The sequence below is a fragment of the Pomacea canaliculata genome, linkage group LG5, assembly GCF_003073045.1.
Source record: "Pomacea canaliculata isolate SZHN2017 linkage group LG5, ASM307304v1, whole genome shotgun sequence".
Classification (NCBI taxonomy): domain Eukaryota; kingdom Metazoa; phylum Mollusca; class Gastropoda; order Architaenioglossa; family Ampullariidae; genus Pomacea; species Pomacea canaliculata.
Genome location: NC_037594.1, coordinates 23,814,757 through 23,827,571, shown reverse-complemented (window position 1 = coordinate 23,827,571; position 12,815 = coordinate 23,814,757). Strand labels below are relative to the sequence as shown.

Sequence of the window (12,815 nt, the reverse complement as noted above, 5' to 3'; positions counted from 1 at the left end):
ATGTTTTGTTCTTAATTAATTCTTGTTCTTGCTCATTAATTCTTAATTTGGTAAGAGAACGCTCCTTGGGAGTGTGAGTATGTGCTTTACAAATTGTGTATATACTATTACAAAATTCTCTTATGATATATCTGTCCTCCATCGTTCGCGATAGATGTAACAACAGCTCCAGCAAAGTTCTCTCTACCAGCATCACTGCACTAGCTTTGTCCAACAGATTCCGTGCAGTGCTTTGCTCTAACATTTCAAAGCTGTCTCTAGCGCGTGGAGCGCACGTGTGTTCCAAGTCTTGTTCCCTCCTCTCTGTCCATCTTTCCGCCCCAACAGTTGTTGAGATTTCGATTTTTTAAAGACACATATCACACTTCTTAGAACTTAAGATTTTATAAATTATTAGAAAGAATTATTGACGAAGCGCATCGTTCATATCACGTATGAATTCGCTCTGACCTCATATTACTTCAAGTGTTCATAATATGCGTCAACATATCCATTCGTTATCTATTAATGTTTGCCGAATGCTTTTAAAATTGCGAGAAAAGAGGGTTGTGGAGGAAATGCAGAACAACACGCAGAACAACAGGAAGGAAGTAGAAGATGAAGCAGAAATATAAAAAAAGGAGCAAAAAATTAAATAAATAAAATCGAAGAGCAAGAAGCAGTAAGACACTGAACTACACGTTTTGGCGACAGTAAACTTTTAAAATCACACATTCTTCTAAGTTTGTTCTGGTACATAATATGCTCAAATGCCATGAGGTTACTTTGTGCTTGTTGTTAGAGGAAGTCCACCCGGAGTGTCCCTCTGTCTAAAAAGCTCGTGGCTTCCCTTTAAATATTACTTCAAAATAAATTTCAGTTGTTCCTTTAAACATTACTTCAAAATAAATTTCAGCCCAAAACAAAATCCTCAACAAGGTCAAATATTTATCGGTGCAAAGGAGGAGGGGAGGTAACATGCCACACCAGAAACGAAGTACAATAAAAATAAATCAAATTAACGACTGAATGACAACGGGTAGAAGTAATCGTAATAACTCAAATTAGGTTCTTGTTCTTCGGATTCCAATGAGCTCTTCCTCCAGTTTTCTAGTTTGTTTTGTCCACTGACACAGAAGACATTTGCTAAAGTTTGATTTCGTTTATTGGGCGTAATCTTCGTTCTAAAGGAAAAAAGCCTCTCGTGACATTAAGCAATGGTGAAGAACTGTGTAATCGCATTGATGCAACAATCACAAGAGCAACTCTGAAAGGTCAGCACAATACAAAATCGGAAAAAAGACGTGTCTGATTTCAAGACACTTTGTTTCTCGTGATGAGTCTTATAGAACAGGCTAACATATTACCTTTATTTTCCGCTGGTCTTGAGAAAGCCAATGGAGAGAGTATAGTTTCTTTGATTTGCCATCGGTACATGTCTTCACTGTTACCGTGACTTGTTCTTGTTACTACTTTATGACTTAAATTGTAAGATGTTCTTATCACCAATTTTTCTCCCCAGGAAGATGTACAATGGATACTTAGCAGACACATCGATTAATGAGAAAAAAATATTTAAACCCGCAATTTTAATCTGTACCAAATAAAAAACTAGAATCCCGTGTGATTGCAATTCGACAAAAATTGTTCCAGTTTGTCTGTGTGTGTGTGTGTGTGCAAGAGAATAATGCATTTTTAAAATGTGTAAGCGTGCGTGTATATGACACATGATTTTATCACAGCAAGTCAGAATCATTGCTCCACATGGAAAATAAATTCTCTTGTTTGTGGGAGACTGTGTCGTTGAGGTAAGTTAACACATTATGAGTGGACATTTTAAGAAGATAAAAATCCAGGAAACTAAAAAATTCTACTGATCGGGATCCTTTGTTGCTATACAAGTGCTGCCAGCGCTGTCGTTCATACCATTAATACTAAATTTATCTTTAAGTTTTTTATGCATGCCCACTCCCCAGACCTCCTACAAACATAATGTCAATCAAACCACTCAAGATGGCAGCAAGTGAACGAGCACTACATGATCGACACATGTCAGATGCATACATTGTTGTTCACAATCCTCAGTAGTCTCAAAACAGCTAAATAATACAAGAGAGGTAATTACTAACGCTCGCCATTATGGCCATTTATTACCTCCCCTGCCACGCGCCTTTCGTTTTAACACCTGAGGTCATGTCACTCTGATGAATCGTTTCAAAAGGATGCGAACGCATGTTTTTGGAGTCAAGAGCCAAGGATTTTTCTGCTCTCATTGCTTACAACTATTACACGTTTTTGAAAGAATCCTCATCTAGCTCTGCCTATAGCTGTAATACTCTGAGGGGAAAAAGTCCTGGATTTTTTTCAAGTAAACAATGGGTAGGTGAATAATTGTGTGATCTCATCATTAGTTACATCTAAAAACATGCCATCCAATACAATTATGTGAAAACTTATTAAAACATGAGTATAAAACCATATTTTACAATAATAGAGACAATTAACATTTAAAAGATCTTTAACATATAAATTTTCTCTTTATAACAGCAGGCAATTCTGTACATCTGAACACAAGACAAAAACTACAACAAACAAGATCTGTTCATAATCTTTGATCCCACACTACTCTAACAGATGAAAAAAAAAAAAATTCTCTAAACCCACTATTGTGTGGCATCTTTTATATACAATCACCTTATTAATGATAAAATAGCAGAAATGATGATGGCTAAAACTCTTATTCCCACCACAGACTTATAAAATCAAACTACATTCAACAGAAACCAGATGTATCCAGCACAGTTTCCATTATGGTTTAAAAAAAAAAAATCAGTGTATTCAAATGAATGAAGCTGTCAGACATACAAGGGTGACAGTCACTAAAAAGTTGCTTCTAGAAATATGGTTAACAATGGCCTCAAATATTTCACTTATAAATCTGCTCTCTCATCTCTCTCTCACTCACTCTCACATAAAAAAATATGATCTTGAATACACAGCTGTATAAATTACTTGTCCATATGCTCATTAATTCATAATGATTTTACTTCCTCTTCAGTTCTTTCTCCAATGCAAGTGAATTATAATAAAAATTCATCATCACCACAAAAAAACATGACAATGCAATATCAGAACATTGGAGTTAAGCAAAATTATTGCAAGACAAACATTCAAGGTGAAAAAAAACTGTCTGTGGAAACAAACTCTGTAGCACTGCTGTATTGAAGAAGTCTTACAGACACTCTCTCAAGCATCTCATTGGCTCCCGATGCTCTCTGCCAGCCTGTGTATAGCGCTTGCTGTTTATCAGTTTATCACAAAGGTAGTGCATCCACAGAACATTAGTGCGAGGATGATATGTTTCCCACTTATTTCTGTAGACATAAATATGTGCACATAAGCATACACACTAGAAAAATGTTTACAGCAACATTTACTTCTATTACTTTTGCAACGTGTTACAAGCATGATATTTGAGCCCTGACAAATACATTTTACTATGAAGTATTAGTATGGTTACCAAACACTACTTAAAAAATATATATTATATATAGGTAAAATAACAAGAACACAAACTAATGGAAAACAAAAGTGTGCATGTCAGTCATTTGCATTCAGGCCATGCTCTTCTTAGCTCATAAGATCAAAAAAAGTTTGGAAGATGAAGTAAAAAGTGGATCATTTAAAGGATGGAAGGACTAATAAACATGAGTAAATGATAAATGTTTCTTACTTGTTCTCTTTTTTCATTAAGCGGTAGATATCAAACTGGTAATCCCCCTTTCCTTCAAACAGTGTGTAATCTGTGGCCAAGTCACAGAATATTGTGCAGCCGTCTGAAAAAGCACATGTGACAATTTTAAAAAAGCTGTCTTTCACAGCACTGACTGTTTTAGGATGGTATTAAATGCAATGACAATTCATATAATGACAATAATGTATCTGTTCTATGCAATGTTAATACAGAATTTAAACTGTAAAGAAAGTGTATGTTACAATTTTAGGTAATATTATTGCAGTTCATTATTGTTTGACCTCCGGGGCCAGTTGCACATTTCCAATTTTTAGCCCTTTTAGGCCTTAAATCTATTTAGATAATCAGTTTTACAGAAGCACAGTGTACAACAACATTTTAAAACTTTTTAAACTAAAACTATTTCAAATATGATAAACTGTTCAATCCAGACTTTCATTCCTGCCATATTATTCATGTGCTTTTGCAACGCATCTAAATGCCCTAGGATGGCTTTTTTTTTTTAAAGTTGCTTAAAATGCTTCTTTAGACAAGTTGTGTCAGTAGGCTCAGAACTTTGTTTTATTAGAATCTTTAAAATATGTCTTGCCTTAAGTGTACACACATGAGTAAATGTACATTTAATAAAAATTCAGTGACATACCTTTAGAAAGCCTGGAAAGAGTAAAATCAATGATGCTAACGTGTACTCCTTCACTGTCTATAGTGATAGGAGTATTATTCAAAACAACGGTGATAGAAGCACTGTCTGTGGGCTGCACCAGTACATTGCCTACATGGAGATCTCGGTGCTCAAACTGCATAACTACCTCACCCACAGCCAAAGCACAGGCCACCTGTCGCAATACACTTACTCCCTGTGCTGGGTTTTTCAACTGTAAGATAAACATTATTTTGAATGTTCAGACAATATAAACACAAGCTTTTATGTAAAGTGATTACTTGAGCAATTCATCATTCTATTAGAATAATTGTCTCTGTTTTTGTTCATTCCATTTATATTTATCATTTACTTTCCTCATTTACGTTAATTTTAATTCAAAACTCCAAGCACACAATTTCAAGGTGTTTAGAACAAGGTCACAATATGTTCAGTGATGTAGATATAGCTATGATGCAACTCAGCTATAAAAGGCCACCAACAGGATTGAAAAAGTTTTAAATGATCACTATATTCAGTTGTCTGGTGGATTAGAAAAGATAACAATGTATTCATTGTCACAGATTCAAGAACCAGTTCTTAAAAAAAAAAGCTTACTTTACAACTGTCAAGGTCACAGCCACCATCACCAAACTCAAACATTATGTACAGTTGATCATCTCCAAAGACATCTGCAAGGAGTCCCATTATCCTTTTACAATGGAGACAAGATGACAAACCCATAAGAAAATTAGGATTATTAATTATAATAATAATAATGATGCTCTCTCTCTCTCTTTAGACAATAAATTTGTACTGTAAATTCCAGGCAAAGGGAAATTCCTTACCTGGTCTGTCATTCTCAGACTTTTTATTTTTATCATACAGATCCCACTGTTCTAAAAGTTCAGGGGGATAACTGCCTTGTACACAGGACACACTGCAAACAGGTATAAACAAAGGAATAAAATTATAAAAATGAATATGAACACAATACACAAACTATTACCAATAACAGTTACTGTATGTGTGCACACACAGTAAAGTGGACTGAAAACAGTTTTTTTTCAAACTAATTGGTTCTTATACTCAAAATCTAAGTAAATAACTCCTTTCTGTTTGCTATATTCAAGCCTTCACAATGACATGCCTAGATAAATCTTGGTTAAAAAATATAGGAGATGGGAGCATACATTAATTAGGCTTATCAATGCTTCACCAACATACCCCGAACTGTCATCTCTCTGAGATGAGAATGTCAATCTCATAGCTTGCTTCTCAAGAACAGAAAAAAGCTTACTTGTTCAGATTTGGGAAATCAACAATTTGTGAACCCAATCATCCAAAAAAATGAAGCTGCTCCAGTTGTCTTTTAATCATTAAATGCATAAGCTGTCATCTTAAATTTGTTATTCATCACCCTGGCACTAGACTATCATGATTTCTAAATACTACAATTCCAACACTAAACAGAAACAAACGTGTGTTCATAAGACAAGCAGAAGAATACTTTGCAGGTTTAAAATTCTTCTAGTTTGTTTTTTTTTTAATAAGAGAGTGAACTTTCTGTGCCTATCTATGCAATCTTCTCTAAAGTTAGCCAACCAACCTCTTGACATGACAGAAGTTTGAAGTACTGTTCTCCACACCATCATAAAGTTTGCTCAGCTCACTAAACAAAATAAAGCTTCAAGTTAAAAGTAAAATTAACTAATCAAACACATTTTAAAACAGTCAGTAGTACCTGGTACAAGCAAAAGTTTGCGTCTTACAGTTACATGTCAGATTTAAGATCTTTATGCTGCAACCAGTTCCCTTTGTAGTACTTAAGACAAATTTTTCCACTTCTCCATGCCTAAAATTTTCAAACAAAATCTGATCTAGCGCTTTGAGCCCTGAAGCTTTTACACTCAAATTTGCAAAACTGGAACAAAAGCTTCTAATATACTAATATAATATAAAAGTACGATTTCTGCCATCCAATTTTTAAATCAATCAGGTGAAGAAACCTTGATATGACAATCTCTGGAAGTATTTCTTCAAACGTCTTTTGCTTTTCATCATTCACTTCGAAATTTCCTTCTATAGGAATAATCTGGAATGGAAGGAATAAGTCACCTGATGATAGTGCTGCTTTGTGATAAACAAAATATTCACATTTCAAAAATCAATTACATGTGCGTAACTTTAATAAATGCCATAGAACAGCCTCTTAAATCTATCATGAGTACCATCAACTTTCATGTGATACTTTGATCTACTTCTTTCAAAGGTATATGACTGCATATACAAGCATATACAGTAAGACCTCTACATACGAATAAAACCAGTATCCAAGTAAATCGAGATAAGAGGCAAAAATTTGTGGAAATTTTTTTCTTACTTATGAGTGGAAATTTGATATACAAGCTCATGTCATTTATATGTTGCAGCATAAAGCTTGGCTCTGATAATGCAAAAGGTGAGAGTAAGCCAAAACAAGCAAAAACAAGTGATGAATAACGCCGTAGCATTTAAGTTTAGGTTAAGTTAAAAAGTTATGAAAAGGGGAAAAAAAATTTAAGTTAAAAAAAAGTAGTCTTAATGAAAATCCAAATGTTTCAAGTTAAAAACAGTGTAAATAGTGTTGTCTCATCAGCTGATTCATTCAGCACCCATCTGCTCTCCTGCTCCCACACTTATCCCCCCCCCCCATGTTCCTACCTCTGTTATCAACAGTCTTCATCTTCTCCAAGGTAAGATTGATAAATATAACATATTCTTTACTATTGTGCCACTAACATTTACTGTACAGTACTGTATATTATACCGTATTTACATATATATTAACACATAAATTGTGTTGTTGTGGGAGAGTTGGAATGCATTAATCCTTTTTCTTTTATTTTATATGAAAAAAAAGTTGTAATATCTAAATTTTCTGACATGTGAGCTTGGTTGTGGAACAGATTTAACTCGTATGTAGAGTTACTACTGCATATATATATATATCCTGAAGTGCGGAGTGATACCATACACATTTTTTTTAAAGGGGGAATTAGCAGAGATCCTCTGAACACTTTACTTTCTCTGTTTCACTTTTGAGTCTGTTATAAATATTTTTACATGAACACTAGATGGGACTACCTGAATATTTACTGCAACATACTGAAAGAAAATTAAACAAAAAAAATCAGTGACACTACCTTCAAAGCTACAGAGCCACCTCCATGGATAGTGCGAAAAACCTCTCCATACACTCCCTCCCCAATTTTAACGCACTTTTTCAGAACACTGAAAAATAAAAATAGTTACATTAAATAAGAGCAAACAATTTCTATATGTACTATTAATTACATTTGGGCTCTCCAAAAATATACAAGCCCTGTAGTTAAAATATGCTTGTACTTGTAGTTGTAACTTTATTTTATAAATTTTATAAAAAATATGTGTACAGCTTGGTCTACCATAAATTTTAAAAGCTTCTGCACATTCTTCTTAGGGTGTGTAGTTTTTATCGCTTAGTTTTAGTTTTTGGAGAGTCTGTTGCCAACATCAAGAAACTGGGTGTCATTATACACCTTGGTGGAATGATGGCAGTAAAAGGTAAAGGCCTATCTTGCCCACACTGCTGCAAAACACGTTCTTTCATGGGCAATTCTTCTGCTCTGCTTTTACTTTTGCCTGGAGTTAAAATCTCCTGTAGAAATATGAAAGATTTTAATATATTTAAATGGCAAGAAATAGACAAATGCATACATTATCATGAAAATCCACAAGCATTAAGATATTCTGAATTTTTCAACACCGATTCAGGAGAAAAAAAGTTTTCTTCTCTATGCACTCTATCAAATGAATGGGCTTCATTAATTAATAAAGTGAATTTCGCATGTGTGTATGGGGTAATGATCTTAAGTTTGAGGTGTATGATTGTGGTCGGAGGGGGGAATAAGCATAAATATGAGTGATCTCCCTTGCCTCTTCTCCCAACAGGGTCCTGACTATGGCATTCTTAATTTGCTGCTTTTAGTGTACATATTACTAGCCCGCAAACACAATATCTATGGATATTTTTCAATTGAAAAAGCAGCTAAGCCACTAAATACTTTAAGAATTACACACCAAGAGCGAACAAGACGCATCTGTAGCATACGACTTTTTTAAAGCATCAGGTGTGGTTAAAGATCTACTGAAAATACTGTCATCAGAACTGCAGACAGTGACTCTCTCGTCATCAAGAGAGCCCTCCAAATATTCTAACAGCCTTGATTCTGCCTGCTTCTCTTGAAATGATGCTTCACCCACAGCTGCAGACTTCATACCACTTTCTGTCAGCATATACCGCACAGGGCTGCCACTGATAACAGAATTATCAATGTTCTCAGCTGCCTTCGAGTCAGCTTCTTTGATGGAGCTACTAGCAGCATTCAAATCACTTATTTGTTTCTTGTTTGCATTAGCTTTATGCACCAGGTTTTCCACATCTGACACATAACTGCCCTCCTCATACTCTTCGCTGTTATCTTCCCACTCGTCTTCATTATCATTATCCTCCTCTAGTTCACTTTCTTCTTCTTCATGAATGGCACTCAAATCCTCAGAGCTATGATCATCACTATCACTGTCAGAGAAGCTGGAGATTTGATGACATGAGCTATCAGTGTCATTCACTCTTTCTGAGGACCCCAGTTTCCTATTTTGTGGCTGTAGATCTAGCTCTGGACTTGAAAATAAACTAACTGATACTTCCCTTACTGGTGACTTCATTAAATCAGAGGCAAATATGGTGCTCTTCTTTAATAAACTATCTCTAAGCCGCTGGATGTGAATTTTACACTCTTTAACTATGGCATCCTCATTTGACCAGTAGGGTTGCTTTTGATGAAAAGTCATCTTTTTCAGAACATTGCTGTCTGTCCACAGATAATCCAAGCACCTGCTTTGTATTTGCTTTGTCTTTTTTACACCTTTTATTGACTCGAAGTAATTTAAGACCATCCTCCAGTCTCTTTAGGTTAAGTTCAAGATTGCATTTACTGTCTCTATTTGCCTCTGTATCCTCACAAAAATGACTTCCAAATAAATCAGCAGATGTATGCAGCTGGGCAGTTTCACAAAATGATGGAGACCCTGTATCATTTACAATCTCATTTTCATCAAGTTCATCACTCTTATTTCTAAGAGGTGAAATATGGGATATGTCTGCTGGATTGATAGCAGGTATGTCTCTGTTGCTCCTCTGACATGGTGTACTTGTTCCTATGACTTTTTGATTCTCTTCAATCTGTTTTAGCACAATAATTGGTGAATCAGAAATGATCAGGCTATAATCATCAAATTCACTAAAATTCTGTGAGTTATGGCTCTTGGATTTCTTTGAAAACAACACAGCGCTCTCCTGTCCCGAGCGATCTCTTTTCTTTGACTCATTCTTTGTGGTATTTCTGTATACAGTTGTATCCCGTTTGCAATTTCTCTTTCCAGAAGGCCTGGAATCCTGTTGGGCAGTGCCTTTTTTTTCATCACTGCCAGGTGTAAAACCATCACTGCTGCTGCTAGAACACGATTCCTGGTTTGAAAAAAAAAATACTACAAAATAAAAAGTTTAAATGCGAGATTCTTTCACAAGCAGACAAAGGAGACTGACTTTCTCATCTGTTACTTCCATTTCATGTCAAACAAACTTTAATGTCAAATGTTGCAATCACTTTGCTGACTTAAAAGCAGGTCATGTGCAAGCACATACACATATATATATATACACACATTATACATGAACAAGGCCTATGTCTCAAAACAGTGTCAACAACAAGTACTTTGTTGATCTGGTGATAAACCACAAATCTTAATTTGCACACAACAAAAGGCTGAACTGTCACAGTAACCTTAAATTCTGGCATCTATGGTTATAGAATGAGAATACAAAAAAATCAATTCTTTACCTTATCTGAAGCAAAAAGCCGTCCAGTCTTTCTTGTATGATAATTTTCCTTGTCTGTACTTTTCTGAGCAAGTTTTTTCAACCTTTGCCTAAACAGTAATTTGAAATAAAGTAAATTATTGTACTTAAATGAATATAAAATATACTCTCATAAACTGATCCTTACTTCTCCAGTTTAATTGTTTGTTTATCTTACTGAAACAAATTTGTCAACACAGGATGTAATTTCCTATCCTAATCAGGCATCATGTTTTGCTCTTGGCCAATTTATCATTAAAACTGCAAAGGTAATGTTTGAATGGTGTCACTAGCTTTCACTTAGATTTAGGATATTACTAATATTTGTAACAAACTAAATCTAGTCATCCAAAAATAATTTCCCACTTGGATTAGCCCTTAAAGGCACTGTTGCCAGCTCAATCACTATACCTACGTTAATTATACCTAAGAAAAAAGTTAACTGTTCTTTCCCATCCCTTCTTTCTTAAGTCACATAGCTGTAGGTTATTTCTGTAATCCAGATGTGTCCTCCAATGAAAGATAGATATGCATTCCATACCACAAATAGCTCTGGTTAAAATCTTTGCAAAATTTTTTTCCTTTATTACTTAGTTAAACTAAAACTTACAATATTAGCAAAGCAAAAAAGTAGATATGACAATATTAAAATAGACTTCCATGAAAATAGTTGATAAGTATATCAGTGATTTAAAAAGTTATTCAATATTTTTAAGTGCAGCCAAATCAAAAGAAAGAAGTGTTAGCCCTGACTATGTGTTTTAGTAATGTACTGATTACTTTCCAAAACGAGTTCTCAAGACTAAATGATTAAATTAACTTACAGAGCTTTGGTCTTTGCTAGTCTGTTTTCCACTGTGCTGGGAAGCTATCTGAGCTGTCAATGGAATCACTTGGACCTATCCCTGATTCAGAACTGCTGGTGCTGAATATATGTTTGTGACATGGCCTTGTATTAAAGATGTCAGCAAGCTCATCTTCAACTGTCACCACGCGTTTTCTATGGCGTCCATATGTGCGAAATCTTCTTTCTTGACCAATAGCATGTTCTACATACAATATAAAGTTTATGATTAGGCAAAATATTAAATTACACATTCATACAAATTTAGATCAAGTACTCTTTTATAAAAGCCAGTCTAAAACCAAATACAGCTTACTGAGTATATATTATTACATATATTATAAGAGTATAAATGAAAAATACTAAGAATACTGATCATTCACTGCTCATCTTCAAAGCAACTAATACAGTCTCTTGACCAAAGCAAAATGCCAAAATAATTTTTTTATATAACACTGATAGTTGTTTTAAATATATCAAAATAACATAATTCTGTAACATCATTCTGATGATGATGTTCAACACTTTTTCGTTTACCTGATGTACATAGCTTAAACTTTAATGAAAGTGACATTTAATTCATTAGAGTTCAGAGTTTTTTCCTCATTCAATGAGCTTTTACAACTATGCATGCTCTGATGATTAAAAGTGCCAGAACTACAGGAGAAGAACAGGCTAGTTGCAGACCAGGTAGGAGCACAATGGAGCAAATCTTCAACTGTCACATCCTGATAGAGAAGTACAGTCGGACCTCAATGTCAAAAACCTCCCTATATCGAATTAATTGTTAGTTTCCGGCCAAATACCTGCGCCTATTATGCCATTTTCCCTAACTCCAAAACTCCGTAAGTCAAATTTTTTTTCAGGTCCCTTTGAGCTCGACATCGAGATCCGACTGTATCTTCAACATCAGAAGAACTTCACAGACTTTAAAAAAAGCTTTTGACGGGATCTAGCATGGGGGAGGGGTTTATGGCATGTGATCGGAAAATTTAACATTGAAGAGAGTCTTGCCCAAGTCACTGAAGCACTAAATAATAGGTCAAAGAACGCAGTACTGCTGGATAATCAAATCAGAGCTTTCGTTCACATGACAATAGATGCAAGTCAAGGGTCCCCCTACCACCTATGCTGTTCATCTTCTTGGAGAACATCCCGTATGAAACCCTCAAATATCATTCCATTTCCATTGGTAGAACGCTGATTTGCAGCCTATACAGCTAAAGCAGGCTCTAAGAAAACTGCAAGACCTTACCAAAAGATGACAAACAGTTCAAATGCATATGGAATGGAGACCGGCACTGACAAGAGTAATGTCATGATCATTGTCAGGAGCAAAAGCAGATATCTTCATGGACTAAACATGGCTCAAAAAGGTAAACAGTTTTAAGTGCTTAAAAGCTGCTCTCTCCAAAGACACCAGCTATAAAAGATAAGATTATGACAGCAACAGCAGCAATGGCTTGGCTGGACAGTGTCTGGCACAGCCATAACATCAGGTTTACTATGAAGTACAATCTGTACAAGTCCTTTGTAGTATTGATCCAGATTTATAGATATGAAACGTGGACTTTGTTTCCAGTACAGAGAAGATGGTCCAAATCTCATACGGAGAACATTAAGCCAATTTGTATGAAGCACAGTTGCCACACTTATTGGA

At 35.1% G+C, this 12,815-nt stretch overlaps 1 protein-coding gene across 1 annotated transcript; it reads right to left on the bottom strand.

Moving 5' to 3' along the window:
- Nucleotides 1-2,848: 2,848 nt before the first annotated feature.
- LOC112564117 (serine/threonine-protein kinase haspin-like) lies at nucleotides 2,849-12,475 on the bottom strand. Its single transcript, XM_025238721.1, is given in 13 exon segments — nucleotides 2,849-3,353; nucleotides 3,713-3,815; nucleotides 4,377-4,608; nucleotides 4,992-5,065; nucleotides 5,222-5,313; nucleotides 5,983-6,045; nucleotides 6,383-6,468; nucleotides 7,559-7,646; nucleotides 7,934-8,052; nucleotides 8,475-9,308; nucleotides 9,310-9,921; nucleotides 10,295-10,382; nucleotides 12,411-12,475. Coding segments are annotated over 13 exon segments (2,598 nt in total). The 3' UTR covers nucleotides 2,849-3,211.
- Nucleotides 12,476-12,815: the final 340 nt, after the last annotated feature.